Below are 19,337 nucleotides of genomic sequence, written 5' to 3' on the forward strand. Positions count from 1 at the left end.
ACAGTGAGATACCAGCTCACATCCATTAAGACTACCTATTATTTAAGAAAAAAAAAAAAAGAAAGAAAAGAAGCAGCATTGGCTAGGATGTAGATAAACTGTAGTTGATAATGAAACAGTGTGACAGTTCTCCAAAAAATTAAACAGAATTCCATAAAATCTAACAATTCCACTTCTTGGAAGGTACTCAAAGTAATTAAAAGCAGGACTCAAAGAGATATCTGTACAGACATTAAAGGACAAATACTGTATAATTCTGTTTTCAGGAACTACCTTGAATAGTCAAATTTATAGACAGAAAGTACAATGGTGGTTTCCAGGGGCTGAGGGGAGGGGTGATGTGGAGTTACTGTTTCTTAGATACAGGCTTTTAGTTTTGCAAGGTGGGAAAACAGTTCTGTGGATAGATGGTGATGATGGGAGCACAAAAATGTGAATGATTAATACCACTCCACTGTACACTGTAGAATATTTAAGATGGTAAATTTCATGTTATGTGTATTTTCCATAATTTTTTAAACTCTTAGAAGAAAACATAAATATTTATTACCTTGGATTTGGCAAAATATTCTTAGATATGACACCAAAAATATAAACAACAACAACAACAACAAATAGATAAATTGGACTTCATCAAAATTAAACCTTCTGTGTTTCAAATGATAGCAAAAAGAAAGGAAATGACCAACAGCTTGGGAGAAAATATTTCCAAGTTATATGTCTCATAGGGAACTTATATCCAGAATACATAAAGAATTTACAATTCAATGATAAAAAGACAAAAGCTCACTTAAAATGGATCTTTTTTTCCATTTTCCAGATCCTTATAAAATGGATATAAGCAAACATTTCTCCTGGGAAGATATGCTAATAGCCAATAAGTACATAAAGAGACTAAATATCATTAATTCTATTCATATGATATGTCCAGAACAGAGAAATCATCTACAGAGAGGGAAGTTGATTAGTGGTTGCCTATGGTTGGTGAGGAGATCTGACAGGTAGGAGAGGACAGGAAAGGAGAGGAGAGGAGGGGAGGGGAGGAGAGAAAGAAAGAAAGATGGGTGGGAAGGAGGGAGGGAAGGGGTGAAGGGGAGGGGAGGGGAGGAGAGAAAAGAGATTTCCCACAATAGATTTTAAAGTCTCTTTGTCAGATACAAGTTACAATTTATTACTAATATTGTTACTTACAAATTATATTTTTATTCCCACATAAAATAGAATTGATATTCAATAGTTAAAAGCTTACATTCATTGAGGAGTTCATCTTAGCAATAGTTTCATCATCTGTTGGAAACTGATATATCTGGATGCCATTACTAACCAATTCACTCATTATTTTACACTTGAATTTCTGTAAATCATTTTTAGAAATTGTATCTGCTTTGGCAATCAATGGTACAATGTTCACCTGTAAATAAAGAAGCAAACAAAATCTCACCATTGAGGATTTGTTGTTAATCCTGGAATTTTTATGTCAAAACCTCATAAGCTCTGACAATAAATTTTTACAACTAGATAATCACTGGCTACTACCATACCTTCTTCACAAAATGGCTTTCCAAAATAATCATTACTTTTGAAGATTAATCTTTTATCAGAATTCAGGTTTAGAAGTTTCAAATTTCTTTTCTCAAACTTTCTTACACTTTCAACACATTTTTTTTTAAAGATTTTATTTATTTATTTTGACAGAGAGAGACACAGCGAGAGAGGGAACACAAGCAGGGGGAGTGGGAGAGGGAGAAGCAGGCTTCCTGTGGAGCAGGGAGCCTGATGTGGGGCTCGATCCCAGGACCCTGGGATCATGACCTGAGTGGAAGGCAGACGCTTAACGACTGAGCCACCCAGGCGCCCCCACTTTCAACACATTTGGAGTTAGTAAAATGTAAGTAGTAGAATAAGATAGTCAAATTAATTCATTATCAATTTAATTTCTTAAACTGAGTACTAAAAGTCAGAAGAGTCTTTCGTCAATACTGTACACTAAATTAATTTTGTCCTTCTACATGTCATTCATTTTCATCACCTTCTCCATAAATCCATCTTTGTAGATATATTTGCTTGTGTTTTCCAAAGGCCACCTAAAATAATAGACCCTTTTTTGTTACCATACTCTGAAGACTGAGTCTATGTGTATATGTGTATAATACCTTGCTCACAAATATCTTCATTTGTAATTTGTAAAAAGGTACTATTTCTGTATTGCATATTTGAGGTTGAAATTTTATTCATAAACTTTTCTTCCTAATTCTACAATATGATCACTCCTGTCTCCATGCATTTACATTTTAATAATTAAACTTTGTAGAAATAAAAATGTTCAAAATTATAAAATATTTTATTACTGTTAAAGTATCTTATTAAATCATAGCTACATAATGTCAAGTTCTGGGATATAGTAAGAGTGCATAAAAGTCAGTTCTAGGTATATTGTTTTTGTTTTAGATTCTTCAAAGTACATTTAAAAAAATCCTTGTACAAATCTAGGGCCTCAATATAACACTGATGTTCAAATTTTTATCAAATTTTAGAATCTTAAATAATACCTTCCACAGTAAAAAGCACACAACTACTAAGGTAGGTTCAAGTCTAACATAAATATCTTGGATTGTATTGCTGAGAAAGCTATCTTCTAATGATAGTAAAACCTTAACACATAACAAATGGAAATTTTCCATGTTAATAATTCTTTAGGTGTTCAGATTTGAGGAATGAAAGTCACTTATTGCAGAAGGGAACTAGGCAACCTAGAAGAGCAGACAACAGACACACACACACCACTGCTCACCCCTTTATGTAATGTTCCTGTAAAAAAAGTAGTAATTTTCTATATCTGAAAATTGTTTAATGATAAGAGCTACCCATAAAATTAAAAATAAAACTGTGTGTCCCTGGCAATTGAATATAGTAATACTCAAGAAATTGAGGCAGCTCTTGATTTTAACTAGAAATCTAACTTCTTTCAGCAACTTGGTGACATATAAGATTAGGTACAATTTTTTTTTTTCCAGTTTGAACAATACAGAGCAAAGGTAGGCCTTCTTTGATAAAAACAAACCAAATTTTAGAACTTTTTCTCTCTTCAACTTAAGAAAGTGTAGAAAAGAACACATGACATAAAAGTTTCTTTCACATGTATATTTACCCTCCATTGGAAAAAATATATACATACAAATTACATTCTGAATACTCTGTGATAGGACCACTAGCCAGGATCATGAAAACTTCATGATAGTCAAATTAATTTATTATCAATTTAATTTCTTAAACTGAGTACTAAAAGTCAGAAGAGACTTTCATCAGTACTGTACACTAAATTAATTTAGTGGTACCACACAATCAGTGGTAACAGGTAATGTTAATGGGATTGTTTTATACTACTGTAGAATGAATTCAATTTTAAAAATACAGCCAAATTACCACAACTTCTATGACTTTAATCACAAAAAAACCATAAATTTTTATTTTAATATTTTTTAACCTTTATCTTATTTTCCTAATATATACCTAATTAAATTTTTCTGGAAAGCAAACTAAGGTTGAAATTTATCAAATGCTATTATGTGCTGAATGTATCATCCCTCCCCAGTGCATATGTTGAGACCCTAACCCCCAGTATCTCAGAACAAGACTCTTTAAAGAGGTGATTAAGTGAAAATAAAGTCATTAGAATAGGCCCTAATCCAATGAGACTGGTGTGCTTATAAGAAGAGGAAACACAGACATATAGAAACATCAGATATGTGCAGAGGAAAGACCATGTGAGGACATGGTAAGAAGGCAGCCGTCTATCACTCAAAAAAAGAGGTTTTAGAAGAAAAAAAACCTTGGTGGCGTCTTCATCTTGGACTTCTACTTCCCATAACTGTGAGAAAATTAATTTCTGTTGTTTGAACTATTAAGTTTGTGGTATGTTGCAATGTCATCCCTTGGAAACTAAGAGCAGTGCTTTAAAGATTAACAGAAAAAATTATGTTTGGGGGTGCCTGGATGGCTCAGTTGGCTAAGCGTCTGCCTTCAGCTCAGGTCGTGATCCCAGGGTCCTGGGATCAAGCCCTGAGTTGGGATCCCCGTTCAGAGGGAAGCCTGCATCTCCCTCTCTCCTGCCTGCTGTTTCCCCTGCTTGCACTATCTCCCTCTCTCTGTCAAATAAATAAATAAAATCTTCTTAAAAAAGAAAAATTATATTTTAACATATTAAAATTAACAAGTTCTTGTATGCAAATACCTTCAAATTATATATTATCACAAAATAATTATCAAATCTTGATAGACTGATGGATTTATCTAACACACCTTACTGTCAATGTTCTTCATAGTTAATAGATCAAGGGACTTCAGAGAATGTCCTGTAGGTGAAATGAAGTAAAGGCACACATGTATACGGGAATCATGGTAGTCAATGAAGGAACGTTTAATTTTCAATTCTTCTTGAAAATAGGCCTCAAATTGAGCATCTACATAGTCAACTACAGGCTGATAGCTGGAAAAAAAAAAAAAGATTATTTTAACAGATTAGCATGACGGATTAATAACACCTATAGTCTGTCTTTTCACCATTTAATAAATAGTTAATATGGGGGAGCTTGGGATGATGGTGGAGTAGAAGGACACTGGGCTCACCACATCCCATGTTTACAAATAAATATCATCCACATCCAAGTCAATAAATCAGAAAGAGATCCAAAGACTGGCAAAACAAATTTCACAACTAAATATAGAGAAGAAGCTGCATCTAGGGCACATAGGTGGCTCAGTAGGTTAAGCATCTGCCTTCAGCTCGGGTCATGATCCCAGGGTCCTGGGATCAAGCTCCGCGTTGGGCTCCCTGCTCAGCGGGAAGACTGCTTGTCCCTCTCTCTCCCCCTCTGCCCCTCCCTCTACTTGTGCTCTCTCTCTTAAATGAATAAATAAAATCTTAAAAAAAGAAGAAGAAGAAGAAGTAGCTGCATCTGAACGTTTAGGAAGGTCAGAAAGGTAGAGGAAGACTGGGAGGGAGCTGCATGTGCAGAGAGGGGAGAGAAATAGGTCCTTGCACCACGGAGCTCGCAGAGGGGAGACAAATCCCCATATCTTTTGGTTTTAAAAACCAGAGGAGCTGAATTCCATGAGTTTGTATAACCACTGGGATTTGGAACCTGGAGCTTTAAATGCCAGCTGACTCAGCACTGGGCAAGCCCAGAGGGCTGGTAATAGCTGTAACAGCTGTGTCACTACCCTTAAGAGACAGCAGCCTATGCATGGAGGTAATATAAAAAAAAAGGCAGTCTACAAAATGCTGAGGGCAAACAGGAGACACATCTGTTTTTACTGATTTCAGAGCATGTTGGAGATTTCCCTGAAAATGAGGGAGCTGGCAGGTGCCACTTTCCATCATAAACACAGGGCCATCTGCAGGACCCTGGGCTGCACAGACACTAGCTAACTAACTTATTAGCAATGTGCCATGCCCACAAGTTCTCCTGAGGACTCCCACACTCCAATGCTGCTAGCCTCAGCCCTGGGCTCAGGGAAAATTTCATTAAGTTGCATATGGGTCCTGCCCAGCTGCTGGGTTCCCAGTCACCATTGCACACCTGACTCAGCTATGCCCACCTATCACCACACACAGTGCCCAGCAACCCACACCCTCTCACACTGAAGCCCAGCCCCCAGCTGCCCCTGCACTTCAAGGGATCCAGCATAAGACTATTGCATAAAGAAAATTTTGCTAAAGCTGCTGCCCCATCCCCAAGTTCTTCAGCAGGTGTAACCCCTAAGAGTTGCCTTGCCTAGGTCTCACTAACACCACAGAGAATAAGCACAGCCCACAATAGGCAGAGAGTCAGTGCAGAAGACTGAACTGAAAGGAAAAGTGACTCAGACACAAAAGCAGGATGTAAGCAACACACATAGGATACTCTACTGAAGTGTCAGTTTCCAGTACACAGGGGACACTGCACAGGGCCTCTTCATAAAGTCACTACTTTCAAGAAGAGAAGACATAGCTGACATTCTTAACACACACAAACAGACACCAAGAGGTAGACAAAATGAGGAGACAGAGAAACTTACGCAAATTGAAAGAATAGGACAAGGCCACAGCCCATTCAAAGCAAAACAAATAAACATGCCTGATAGAGAATTTAAAGCAATGATTATGAGGATTCACTGGAATTGAGAAAAGAGTGCAAGACATGAGTAAGAACCTTAACAAAGAGATAAGGAACAAACAACAGAGCCAAAGGGCACAATAAACTAAAAGAGAAACATGCTTGATGGAATGAACGGAAGAAAGGAAGAAGCAGAGGAATGAATTAGTGACCCAAAAGACAGAGTAATGGAAGAAAGTAACCAAGCTGAACAAAAGAGGAAAAAAAAGAATTATGCAAAAGGAAAATAGACTTATGGAACTCAGTGACTCCATCAAACATAGTATCATCCATAGTATAGAACTCCCAGAAGAAGAAGAGAGAAAGGGGGCAGAAAATTTATTTCAAGAAATAATACCTGAAAACTTCCCTAACCTGGGGGAAAAAACAGACATATTCAGATCCAGGAGGCATGGAAAACTGCCATCAAAATCAACAACAGTGGGGGGGAGGACAAAGATGGCAGAGGAGTAGGAGACCTAAATTACCTCTGGTCCCAGGAATTCAGCTAGATAGGGATCAAACCACACTGAACACCTACGAACTCAACAGGAGATCGAAGAAAAAAATAGCAGCAACTCTCTAATCAGAAAAGCAACCACTTTCTGGAAGGTAGGATGTGCGGAGAAGTGAATCCGAGGGGATATTCAGGAGGATAGACGGCGGGGGAGGGGCCTCTGTCGGCCGCTTCTGGCAAGTGACAGAGCAGTGGAGCACAAATTTGGAACTTTTAGAAGCTGCTCCGCTGAGGGACGTCGCTCCAGTGGCTAAGCAGGGGGTGGAACCCTCACGGGGCCAGTGTGGTCTCAGACCCTTGGGGTCACAGGAAGACCGGGGGTGCCTGAGTGCAGCAGAGCTCCCGGGTATCGGAGCGGGGAAGCCGCCTGCAGAGACGGAGCCGAGGCGCGGGCGCCAGCTCAGGGTTGCCATAAACTGTGATCCGTGGCACAGTCGGGCCACTGCTCCTCCAGCAGGGACCCAACAAGCGGCAGATCCGGGGAGACTCACCTTCCTCCCCCGGGAGGAGCGGCACGGGAGCACACCACAGGTATCTGCTGGGTTTGGAGACTCCACACGGGGTCTGGTGCCAGAGATAGAAACGCTTGGTCACAGGCCGGGTGAGCACGGAGTGTGGCTGGAGACCGGGGAGACGGGAGTGACTGCTTTTCTCTGGGAGCTCACTGAGGAGTGGGGCCCCAAGTTCTAGGCTCCTCTGGGGTGGAGATAGGGAGGCCGCCATTTTCACTCTCTGCCTCCAAAGCTGTACAGAAAGCTTACAGGGAACAAAAGCTCCCGAGAGCAAAGCCCAGCAGATTACTTAGCCCTACCAGGCCAGGGTGGGGCAATTCCGCCTCCCGCAAAGACATTTGGGAACCATGGCAACAGGCCCCTCCCCCAGAAGATCAGCAAGAACAGCCAGCCAAGACCAAGTTTACCAATCAATGAGAACGGCAGAACTCCAGCGCTAGGGTAATACTGCACATAGAATTCATGGCTTTTCCCCCATGATTCTTTAGTCTTTCAAAGTTAATTTTTTTTTAACTTTCTTTATCCTTTTTTTTTTGAATTTTTCTTTTTCCCTTTTTCAACCAAAATCTTACCAATCCCTTTTTTAAAAAATCTTTTATTTTTCATTTTTAGAATCATATTCTATCCCTTCATAGTAGTTAACCTTATTTTTGGTTTATATATGTAAGTTGTTCTCTCTTTAAAATTTTGGGATACAGTTTCTTCTAACAGACCAAAATATACCCTAAATCTTTAGTGTATGGCTTTGTTCTAGTCTCCTGCCTGATCACATTCTCTCCCTTTTTTTTTTTTTAAATCCTCTTCTTTCTTTTTTCAACCAACTTCTTATCTTATCAATTCCTTTTATAAAATCTTCTATAATTTTCATCTTTCCAGTCACAGTCTATCCCTTCATCGTATTTACCCTTATTTTTGTACATATATAAGTTTTTTTTCTTTAAAGTTTTGGGAGACACTTTCTTCTAACAGAACAAAATATGCCCAAAATCTAATGTGTGGCACTGATCTATGCACCAGCCTGATAATATTTGATCATATTCTGTTTTTTCTTTGTTTGTTTGTTTGTTAGTGGTTTTTTTAAATCTTTTTCTTTTTCTTTTTTTTTCTTTCTCTTTTCTTTCTTTCCCTTTCTTTTTCCCCGGTTTCAGGTCTCTTCTGATTTGTTTATTGTATATTTTTCTGGGGTCGTTGTTACCCTGTTAGCATTTTGTTCTCTCATTCATCTATTCTCCTCTGGACAAAATAACAAGACGGAAAAAATCATCTCAAAAAAAAGAACAAGAGGCAGTACCGACTGCCAGGGACCTAATCAATACGGACATTAGTAAGATGTCGGAACTAGAGTTCAGAATGATGATTTTAAAGATACTAGCTGGGCTTGAAAAAAGCATGGAAGATATTAGAGAAACCCTTTCTGGAGAAATAAAAGAACTAAAATCTAATCAAGTTGAAATAAAAAAGGCTATTAATGAGGTCCAATAAAAAATGGAGGCTCTAATATAAAGGCAAGAAAACTAGATGTATATTTTGAATATGAAGAAAAAATAATGAGCAAAACTACTCTGGATAAATCTCTTCTAGATATAATATCAGACCCTGATGCAGGAACTCTAGAAGATAAAATGAGGCTGTTTCTTATTTATTATATAAGTGCACAGCAAGCACTCCATGAGGCTGATTTGGAGCAATACAAAAAAGCTTTAATTGATGCAGGATGCAACCTTAATCCCTTACAATATATCAAACAGTGGAAGGCTTTTGCCAAGATGGCCTCAGCTCCTGCCAGCTATGGTAACACTACCACTAAACCAATGGGTCTCTTATCACGAGTCATGAATACAGGATCACAGTTTGTTATGGAAGGAGTGAAGAACCTGATATTGAAATAGCAAAATCTACCTGTTACTCGTATTTTAGACAATCTCATGGAGATGAAGTCAAACCCTGAAACTGATGATTATAGATATTTTGATCCCAAAATGCTGCGGGGCAATGACAGCTCAGTTCCAAGGAACAAAAATCCATTCCAGGAGGCAATTGTTTTTGTGGTGGGAGGAGGCAACTACATTGAATACCAAAATCTTGTTGACTATATAAAGGGGAAACAAAGCAAACACATTTTATATGGCTGCAGTGAACTTTTTAATGCTACACAGTTCATAAAACAGCTGTCACAACTTGGACAGAAATAACACAGAAGAACCTTAATATGAGTCTACTCGGATAAATGTAAAAAGACAAATCAAAAGAGCCATATGTTTTCTTCTTCATATCAGTGTCCTAACAGTGAAACTCAGAGTTAATTTTTAAGGAAATTCTATACTTAATATAATGTATACTAATTAAAAGAATAAAGTATTTCAGAAATAAATTTTTAAAATTATAAAAAAAAAATGGAGGCTCTAACTGCTAGGATAATGAGGCAGAAGAGAGAATTAGTGATATAGAAGACCAAATGATGGAAAATAAGCTGAGAAAAAGAGAGATAAACAACTACTGGATCACGAGGGCAGAATTTGAGAGGTAAGTGATACCATAAGATGAAAAAATATTAGAATAATTGGGATCCCAGAAGAAGAAGAAACAGAGAGAGGGACAGAAGGTATATTGGAGCAAATTATAGCAGAGAACTTCCCTAATTTGGGGAAGGAAACAGGCATCAAAATCCAGGAAGCACAGAGAACCCCCTCAAAATCAATAAAAATGGGTCAACACCCTGACATCTAATAGTAAAACTTATGAGTCTCAGAGACAAAGAGAAAATCCTGAAAGCAGCTCGGGAGAAGAGATATGTAACCTAAAATGGTAGAAACATTAGATTGGCAACAGACCTATCCACAGAGACCCGGCAGGCCAGAAAGGACTGGCATGATATATTCAGGACACTAAACGAGAAAAATATGCAGCCAAGAATACTATATCCAGCTAGGCTGTCATTGAAAATAGAAGGAGAGATAAAAAGCTTCCAGGACAAACAAAAACTAAAGCAATTTGCAAACACAAAACCAGTCCTACAAGAAATATTGAAAGGGGTCCTCTAAGCAAAGAGAGAGCCCAAAAGTAACATAGACCAGAAAGGAAGATGGGCAATATACAGTAACAGTCACCTTACAGACAGTACAATGGCACTAAATTCCTATCTTTCAATAGTTACACTGAATATAAATGGGCTAAATGCCCCAATCAAAAGACACAGGCTATCAGATTGGATTAAAAAACAAGACCCGTAGATATGCTGTCTGCAAGAGACTCATTTTAGACTCAAAGACACCCCCAGATTGAAAGTGAAGGGGTGGAAAACCATTTACCATGCTAATGGACACCAAAAGAAAGCTGAGGTGGCAATCCTTATATCAGACAAATTAGATTTTAAACCAAAGACTATAATAAGAGATGATGAAGGACACTATATCCTACTTAAAGGGTCTATCCAAAAAGAAGATCTAACAATTGTAAATATCTATGCCCCTAACATGGCAACAGCCAATTATATAAGCCAATTAATAACAAAAGCAAAGAAACACATCAACAATAATACAATAATAGTGGAGGACTTTAACACCCCCCTCACTGAAATGGACAGATCATCTAAGCAAAAGATCAACAAGGAAGTAAAGACTTCAAATGACACAGTGGACCAAAAGGATTTGACAGATATATTCAGAACTTTCCATCCCAAAGCAACAGAATACACATTCTTCTCTAGTGCCCATGCAACATTCTCCAGAATAGATCACATCCTAGGTCACAAATCACGTCTCAACCAGTACCAAAAGATTGGGATCATTCCCTGCGTATTTTCAGACCACAATGCTTTGAAACTAGAACTCACTCACAAAAGAAAAGTCGGAAAGAACTCAAATATATGGAGGCTAAAGAGTGTCCTACTAAAGAATGAATGGGTCAACCAGGAAATTAAAGAAGAATTTTAAAAATTCATGGAAACCAATGAAAATGAAAACACAACTGTTCAAAATCTTTGGGATACAGCAAAGGCAGTCCTAAGAGGAAAGTATATAGCAATACAAGCCTTTCTCAAAAACAAGGAAGGTCTCAAATACACAACCTAACCCTACACCTGGGTTTTCAATGAAATAGAAACCAAAAGAACAGTAGAACAGATCAATGAAATGATAAACCCCTGGCCAGACTTATCAAAAAGAAAAGAGAAATGACCCAAATAAATAAAATCATGAATGAAAGAGGAGAGATCACAACCAACACCAAAGAAATACAATTATAAGAACATATTATGAGCAACTATATGAAACAAACTGAGGGTTTTAGAGGGGAAGAGGGGGGGATGGGTTAGCCCAGATTTTGAACAGTTGTGTTTTCTTTTCATTTGTTTCCATGAATTTTTTAAACTCTTCTTTAATTTCCTGGTTGACCCATTCATTCTTTAGTAGGACGCTCTTTAGCCTCCATGTATTTGAGTTCTTTCCGACTTTCCTTTTGTGAGTGAGTTCTAGTTTCAAAGCATTGTGGTCTGAAAATATGCAGGGAATGATCCCAATCTTTTGGTACCAGTTGAGACCTGATTTGTGACCTAGGATGTGATCTATTCTGGAGAATGTTGCATGGGCACTGGGTGTTATACAAAAACAATGAATCGTGGATCACCACATCAAAAACTAATGATGTATTGTATGGTGACTAACATAACATATTAAAATAAAATTAAAAAAAAATTTAAAAAAAACTTAAAAGCACACACAAATTTTTGAATTAAATTAACTGTCTTTTGTGGGCACAGGTCATTGGGCCACAAAACAATTACAATAGTAACATCAAAAATCCCTGATCATAAATCACCATAACAAATACAATAATGAAAAATTTTGAAATATTGCCAAAATTACCAAATGTGACACAGTCACAAAATCACCAAATGCTGTCGGAAAAACCATATAGACTTGCTTCACAGAGATTTGCCAAAAACCTTCAATTTTTCAAACAAACAAACAAAAACATATCTGACAAGAACACTTAAGTGAAGAGTAATAAAATGAGGTATTCTTGTACAAATAATGAGGTTAAATAAGTAATCAAAAATCTACCAACATATGGATTATAGAAATGTTCATCTCATGGATATGTGTAAATACAATAGGATGTCATTGTAAAATGACTCATTGCCATAGAACTTGATAAATGTTATAAATCACATCCTTCCCCCTAAAACAGAATGCAGGCTAACGGACATTTCGGGTCCTATTTGTTTATGAGGCGGTTGTTAGTTCTCACCCCTGTTTCCAGAGTTAATCCAAGTAGGTTCATTTACATATTCTAAAGGAGGAAGCTCATTAGCACAGTGTATGTGCATACAAATTCCATTATGTTTGTACAGTAAAATCCAATGAATCATTGATTCTCTTGAGAAAAAAAAGAGTATATTATGTCTGATGAGCACATTTGGTGACTTCAGAGTATTCTATTTAGAATCTGTCTCTGATTTCAAGGAAAGGACTGTTTGAAAGTGATCAGAGGAGGAGCACCTGGGTGGCTCAGTCCTTAAACATCTGCCTTCAGCTCAGGTCATGATCCCAGGGTTCTGGGATTGAGCCCTGCATCGGGCTACCTTCTCGTCGGGAAGCCTGCTTCTCCCTCTCCCACTCCCCCTGTTTGTGTTCCTGCTCTAGCTATCTCTTTCTCTGTCGAATAAATAAATAAAATCTTAAAAAAAAAAAATCTACCAACATAGAGAAACTCAGGACCATATGGCTTCAGTATTGAATTCTAAGAAACATTAAAGGAAGAATTAACACCAATACTTAAACTCTTCCAGAAAATTAAAGGGAAAACTTCTAAACTCATTTGAATGCTCAGAATTATCCCGCTACAAATAATAATAACAATAATAATAATAATAATAATAAAGAAAAGAAATGACAGGCAATATCCCTAATGAACACAGATCAACAAAATATGTAGCAAAGTGAATTAAATAGCAAATTAAAAGGATCATACACGATGACAAAGAAGGATTTATCTTCAGAATGCAAGTATTATTCAACATAAGGAAATTGATTTATAAACCCCACATTGATTGAAAAATAAAAATCATATGAGCATTTCAACAGTTGCAGAAAACGTATTTGACAAAATTCAACATCCTTTCATGATTTAAAAAAAATAACTCATGAAACTAAGTATAAAAGGAATTTATGTCAGCACAATAAAGGCCATATATTAAAAGCATCTAAATTGTTGACTTTACTATAAGCTGGTTAACTGAACATAATAAAAAAAATTAAATTCAAATGCAAGCAGCTTACACCCTAAAAAAATAAAAATAAAAAATAAGTTGTTGAATTTATAGGCATTGACTTATTTGTTGTATTCTTATTTTTTTAATTTTTATAAAATCAGTAATAATGTCTGCTTTTTTATTCCTGATATTGGTGATACTGGATTTCTCATTTCTTTTGCTTGCTCAGTCTGGTTAAAGGTTTTCAATTTTATTGACTCTTGTAAATAACCAGCAAAATTAATTTGCTGATTTAATTGATTTTCTGTCCTTTTTTCTGTTTTCATCAATTTCTACTGTAGTATAATTTTTCCTTTCTTTTTCTTGCTTTAGAGTAAATTTGTTTTTATTTGTCTAGTTTCTTAACATGGAAATTTACAATACTTGGGATTGTACTTTTTTTCTTCTTTCCCCCTTTTTTCCCTAACATAAGTACTTTATGCTATAAATTTCCCTCTAAGCAATACTTTTGCAGCATCCCATAGGGTTTTTTTAATTGTGGTAAGAACACTTAACAGGAGATCTACTCTCATAACAAATTTTTGAATGTACAATCAAGTACTGTTAAATATACTGTTAAATCTTCTTTCATACAGAAGACCTGAAGAATTTGTTCATCTTGCATAATTAAAATGTTATATCCATTGAACAGTAACTCTTAATTCCTCCTTCTCCCCAGCCACTGGCAAACATTTTACATTCTTCTGAGTTTGATGAGAGGTTGTGATCAAGGAAGGTAATGCCTGAGGCCCATGGGCATCAGTCATAATTTGAATAGAAAGATATTTACATAGGATGTTTCTTTCAGAATTATCTATTAATCTGTTCATAAAGGTTTTATGCATTTTTAATTATACACAATATAGTTTAAATAAGTTTGTTCTGTATGATTTCAAACATATTTTAATTACTACAAAAGTTCAGTAGTGGAATGACAACATGAGGTCTGAGAGGACACTTATTAAACTTATAATAGTGGCTATTTTTGGAAAAAGAAAAGGCTCAAAATACTTATGTTTGGCTAAGTGGGTTTTTATATCATCTGGTACATTTAAATTTTTACAGAAATAAATTTATTTATTACTTGAATAAGTGATAGAAAACAAGTAATCCAGCAAGTAAATAAAGATCTTATTTATTTATTTATTTGAGATAGAGTGAAAGAGAGAAGAGAGCACGAGTGGGAGAAGGGAGGGGCGGAGGGAGAGGGAGAAGCAGGCTCTCTACTGAGCAGGGAGCCCAACTCGAGGCTTGATCCCAGGACTCTGGGATCATGACTTGAGCTGAAGGCAGTCGCTTAACTGACTGAGCCACCCAGGCGCCCCAAGCAACAAGTAAATAAGTGGGAAAATCTATTTTAAAAATTATTTAAGAATTCAATCTTATCTTATAAAGTAGGAACAGTGGATTCAATGGTGAGACCCAAAAAGATATGTCTGCATTCTAATCCATAAAACCAGTAAATTTAATCTTACTGACAATAAAGAGTGTTTATATAAATAAGATCATCCTGGATTATCTAGGTACATCTTATATCAAACAACAAATGTCCTTAAAAGAGACACAAGGAGAGCAGAAAAGGCTATGTGAAGATAGAGGCAGATGGGAGAGATATAGCCAGAGGAAATATCAACAAAGAAACTAAATTCCTTGAAATAAGAAAATCTTTTATAAATAAAATACAAAAACACTAACCTGGCTTCTTTGTTTATTTGATCACCGTATCCCACTGTCTTCACAACAGTTAATTTCAATTGAACATTTCTTTCTTGAAGTTCATATGTCTGAATTTTAAGTCCAACATTTGAGTAAAAATGTGAGGATTTTTTGTCTTTCAAATTAGCATTGAATAACGTGTCAATGAGTGTTGATTTTCCAATCCCAGTTTCCCCTGTAATAAACATAGATACATTATCTAGGGGCATGAGATGGCTGAGAAGAAGTAACACACTTAACCCCTAAGTGTTATAAAGGGTCTCAAATACATCAATGACTATAATATCCATTAAAGTATACATGCTTCTCTTGACTCTCTCAGTCATTAATATAATATAGAAAATATAAACACAAAGATAATCAGATTTTGAAGAGCACTGAAACCTTTAAAGAACAAAAGTCTAAGTAGTATGACTAACATGATGGAAACAAATACAGATCAACAGCCATGGTCTTGAACTAACAACACCAGTGTTATACTACTTAAGATAAGTTGAAATGAGCATTTCAAAAATTAATTAATAATTGAGATGAGAAATCAGGCACTTACCCACACAGAGAATATTAAAAGAGAATCCTTGTTGGATAGATCGGTTCACCAACTGATGAGGCAAACATTCAAAACCAAAATGACCAAGCATTTTTAAACAACGGACACTATCTCCTTTGGGCTTAAAAAAATAAAAATAAAATATTTAATTAGAATTAGTAATATCATTTAAAAATATAATTTTATATATGTTAAAGAAACTAGAATTATCATTTGAATATTGTAACTCAGACAACATTCAAGGAAGTAAATCTGTGAGCAAATAAGTCTTTGTACAAACACATAGATTTTTATTTCAATTAAAAAAATAGTAAATCTGGAGGAGGAAGTGAAAGATGGTGGTGGAATAGGAGGACCCTAGGCTCATCCTGTCTCACCAACACAAATAGATAACTATAAAATCATCCTAAATACCCCAGAAATCAATCTGAAGAAGGACAGAACAAACTCCAAAACTAGTAGTGTGAGTGGGGCAGGACGTGTGCCACCCACCCGAATGGAGACCCACAAGAAAGAAATTTTTATTGATGTTTTAAGACGCTATGGCTCCTTTAAAAAAAAAGGGGAGGGGCGCCTGGGTGGCTCAATTGGTTAAGCGACTGCCTTCGGCTCAGGTCATGATCCTGGAGTCCCGGGATTGAGTCCCGCATCGGGCTCCCTGCTCGGCAGGGAGTCTGCTTCTCCCTTTGACCCTCCTCCCTCTCATGCTGTCTCTCATTCTCTCTCTCTCAAATAAATAAATAAAATCTTTAAAAAAAAAAAAAGAAGCTATGGCTCAGCAATATGGGAGAGGAGTAGGAGACCTGGATTTCGTCTGGTCCCAGGAATTCAGCTGGATAGAGATCAAACCATTCTGAACACCTATGAACTCAACAGGACATAGAAGAAAAGAATAGCAACAACCCTCTGAAGAGAAAAGCGACACTTTCTGGAAGGTAGGACGTGAGGAGAAGTGAATCCAAGGTGATATTCAGGAGGATAGACGGCGGGGGAGGGGGCCTCGTCGGCCGCTACTGGCAAGTGATAGAGCCCCGGAGCACAAAATTGGAACTTTTAGAAGTCGGCTCCGCTGAGGGACGTCGCTCCAGTGGCTAAGCAGGGGGTGGAACCCTCGCGGGCACAGTGTGGTCTCAGGACCCTCGGGGTCACAGGAAGACCGAGGGTGCCTGAGTGTGGCAGAGCTCCCAGGTATAGGAGCAGGGAAGCCGGCTGCAGAGACGGAGCCGAGGCGCGGGCTCTCAGCTTGGGGTTCCCATAAACCATGATCCGCAGCACAGTCAGGCCCCTGCTCCTCCAGCAGGGACCCAACAGGCGGCAGATCCAGGGAGACTCACCTCCCTCCCCTGGCAGGAGGGATGCGGGAGGGCACTGCAGGGATCTGCTGGGTTTGGAGACTCCACACAGGGTCGGGTGCCAGAGATAGAAACGCTCGGTCACAGGCCGGGTGAGCACGGAGTGTGGCCGGAGACTGGGGAGACGGGAGTGACTGCGTGCTTTTCTCTGGGGGCTCACTGAGGAGCAGGACCCCAAGTTCTCGGCACCTCTGGGGCGGAACTAGGAAGGCCGCCATTTTCACTCTCTGCCTCCAAAGCTGTAGGGAAAGCTTGCAGGGAACAAAAGCTCCCGAGAGCAAACCGTAGCAGATGACTTAGCCCGGACTGGGCAAGGGCGGGGCAATTCTGCCTCGGGCAAAGACATTTGGGAACCATGGCAACAGGCCCCTCCCCCAGAAGATCAGCAAGAACAGCCAGCCAAGACCAAGTTTACCAATCAATGAGAATGGCAGAACTCCAGCGCTAAAGGAATACAGCACATAGAATTCATGGCTTTTCCCCATTATTCTTTAGTCTTTCAAAGTTAATTTTTTTACCTGTTTTTTTTTTCTTTTTCCCCTTTTCAACCAACATCTTATCAATCCCTTTTTTAAAAAATCTTTTTTATTTTTCATTTTTAGAGTCATATTCTATCCCTTCATAGTAGTTACCCTTATTTTTGGTATATATATATATGTTGTTCTCTCTTTAAAATTTTGAGATAAACTTTCTTCTAACAGATCAAAATATACCCTAAATCTCTAGTGTATGGCTTTGTTCTAGTCTCCTGCCTGATCACATTCTCTCCCCTTTTTTTTTTTAAATCCTCTTCTTTCGTTTTTCAACCAACTTCTTATCTTATCAATTCCTTTTATATAATGTTTTAAACTTTTCATCTTTACAGTCGTATTTCATTCCTTCATCGTATTAACCCTTATTTTTGTACATATATAAGTTTATCTTTCTTTAAAATTTTGGGAGACACTTTCTTCTAACAGACCAAAATACGCCAAAACTCTAGTGTGTGGCACTGATCTATGCACCAGCCTGATAATATTTGATCATATTCTGTGTTTTGTTTTGTTTTGTTTTTGTTTGTTTTTATCTTTTATTTATTTATTTTTCTTTCACTCCCTTTCTTTTCCCCCAGTTTCAGGTCTCTTCTGATTTGTTTAGTGTATATTTTTCTGGGGTCGTTGTTACCCTGTTAGCATTTTGTTCTCTCATTCATCTATTCTCCTCTGGACAAAATGACAAGACGGAAAAAAATCACCTCAATAAAAAGAACAAGAGGCAGTACCGACCGCCAGGGACCTAATCAATACAGACATTAGTATGATGTCAGAACTAGAGTTCAGAATGATGATTTTAAAGATACTAGCTGGGCTTGAAAAAAGAATGGAAGTTATTAGAGAAACCCTTTCTGGAGAAATAAAAGAACTAAAATCTAACCAAGTTGAAATCAAAAAGGCTATTAATGAGGTGTAATAAAAAATGGAGGCTCTAACTGCTAGGATAAATGAGGCAGAAGAGAGAATTAGTGATAAAGAAGACCAAGAGATGGAAAATAAGGAAGCTGAGAAAAGGAGAGATAAACAACTACTGGATCACGAGGGCAGAATTCGAGAGATAAGTGACACCATAAGATGAAACAACATTAGAATAATTAGGATCCCAGAAGAAGAAGAAAGAGAGAGAGGGGCAGAAGGTATATTGGAGCAAATTATAGCAGAGAACTTCCCTAATTTGGGGAAGGAAACAGGCATCAAAATCCAGGAGGCACAGAGAACCCCCTCAAAATCAATAAAAATAAGTCAACACCCCAACATCTAATAGTAAAACTTACGAGTCTCAGAGACAAGAGAAAATCCTGAAAGCAGCTCGGGAGAAGAGATATGTAACCTACAATGGTAGAAACATTAAATTGGCAACAGACCTATCCACAGAGACCTGGCAGGCCAGAAAGGACTGGCATGATATATTCAGGACACTAAACGAGAAAAATATGCAGCCAAGAATACTATATCCAGCTAGGCTGTCATTGAAAATAGAAGGAGAGATAAAAAGCTTCCAGGACAAACAAAAACTAAAGCAATTTGCAAACACAAAACCAGCTCTACAAGAAATATTGAAAGGGATCCTCTAAGCAAAGAGAGAGCCCAAAAGTAACATAGACCAGAAAGGAACATGGGCAATATACAGTAACAGTCACCTTACAGGCAATACAATGGCACTAAATTCCTATCTTTCAATAGTTACCCTGAATGTAAATGGGCTAAATGCCCCAATCAAAAGACACAGGCTATCAGACTGGATAAAAAAAAAATAAGACCTATAGATATGCT

At 37.5% G+C, this 19,337-nt stretch overlaps 1 protein-coding gene and 1 pseudogene across 1 annotated transcript in view; one reads left to right on the forward strand and one right to left on the reverse strand.

The window, feature by feature from the left end:
- The window catches only part of SEPTIN14 (septin 14), a 42,520-nt gene extending 24,957 nt beyond the window's left edge, over window positions 1–17,563 (reverse strand). The window contains exons 1-5 of the mRNA XM_021700440.2: window positions 17,550–17,563; window positions 15,680–15,786; window positions 15,109–15,304; window positions 4,300–4,486; window positions 1,250–1,411 (exon numbers count right to left, since the gene is read on the reverse strand). Coding sequence (XP_021556115.1) covers window positions 1,250–1,411; window positions 4,300–4,486; window positions 15,109–15,304; window positions 15,680–15,770 — 636 coding nt within the window. The 5' untranslated portion in view covers window positions 15,771–15,786; window positions 17,550–17,563. The remainder of the gene's footprint in view (window positions 1–1,249; window positions 1,412–4,299; window positions 4,487–15,108; window positions 15,305–15,679; window positions 15,787–17,549) is intronic.
- On the forward strand, window positions 8,666–9,378 carry LOC110589824 (annotated as a pseudogene).
- Window positions 17,564–19,337: the final 1,774 nt, after the last annotated feature.

The sequence above is a fragment of the Neomonachus schauinslandi genome, chromosome 5, assembly GCF_002201575.2.
Source record: "Neomonachus schauinslandi chromosome 5, ASM220157v2, whole genome shotgun sequence".
Lineage (NCBI taxonomy): Eukaryota > Metazoa > Chordata > Mammalia > Carnivora > Phocidae > Neomonachus > Neomonachus schauinslandi.